At 43.0% G+C, this 719-nt stretch overlaps 1 protein-coding gene across 1 annotated transcript in view; it reads left to right on the top strand.

The window, feature by feature from the left end:
- Window positions 1–719, top strand: part of LOC119420786 (integumentary mucin C.1) — a 25,849-nt gene that overhangs the window by 5,793 nt on the left and 19,337 nt on the right. Inside the window, exon 6 of the mRNA XM_037688211.1 lies at window positions 377–509. Within this exon, the coding sequence (XP_037544139.1) occupies window positions 377–509 (133 nt within the window). The remainder of the gene's footprint in view (window positions 1–376; window positions 510–719) is intronic.

Raw genomic sequence — 719 nt, 5'->3', positions numbered from 1 at the left:
AAAAATATATTAGATCTTCACCCAGTTATAGCACAGGGAGTGGAACGTGTGTTTGTTCTATTTCATATTGTGTTCGTGTTTGTATTGTTGTAGTTTTCTATTCGACACATGGAAAATGTTAGGGATAGCAACTAATGCCAATATTTATTAGTTTGTTTGTTAAATGATTAGACATTTATACAATAATATTTTGGTTTTATGCCCACAGTGAAAAGTGGATCCACAACATCTCCAGCACTCGGCTGTGTGACTCAAAATACTTGTTTAGTTGCTCCAAGTCTGGGCACTTTACCGTTCATGCAAAATGTTGGCAGCATCGTCAGTGGACCGACCTGCTGTTCAAGCAGTTTGTGTAACGTTCCACTGACTACAACAGCAGCACCAACCACCACTACAACAACACCTACAACCACCACAACAACGCCAACGAACACTGCAACCACCCCAACCACCACTACAACAATGCCTACCACTACAACCACCATGGCAACCACCACAACAACCACCATGTCATCCACCACTACAACAACACCTACCACTACTACAACAACCACACAAACCACCGCTACAACAACTCCAACCACGACTACAACAACTCCAACCACCACTACAACAACTCCAACCACCACTACAACAACACCAACCACAACTACAACAACTCCAACCACAACTACAACAACTCCATCAACCACTACAACAACTCCAACCACCACTACAAC

Source organism: Nematolebias whitei, chromosome 14, assembly GCF_014905685.2.
Source record: "Nematolebias whitei isolate Nwh7 chromosome 14, NemWhi1, whole genome shotgun sequence".
Lineage (NCBI taxonomy): Eukaryota > Metazoa > Chordata > Actinopteri > Cyprinodontiformes > Rivulidae > Nematolebias > Nematolebias whitei.
Note: the sequence above shows the minus strand (reverse complement) of the source record. Positions and strands in the feature narration are given on the sequence as shown.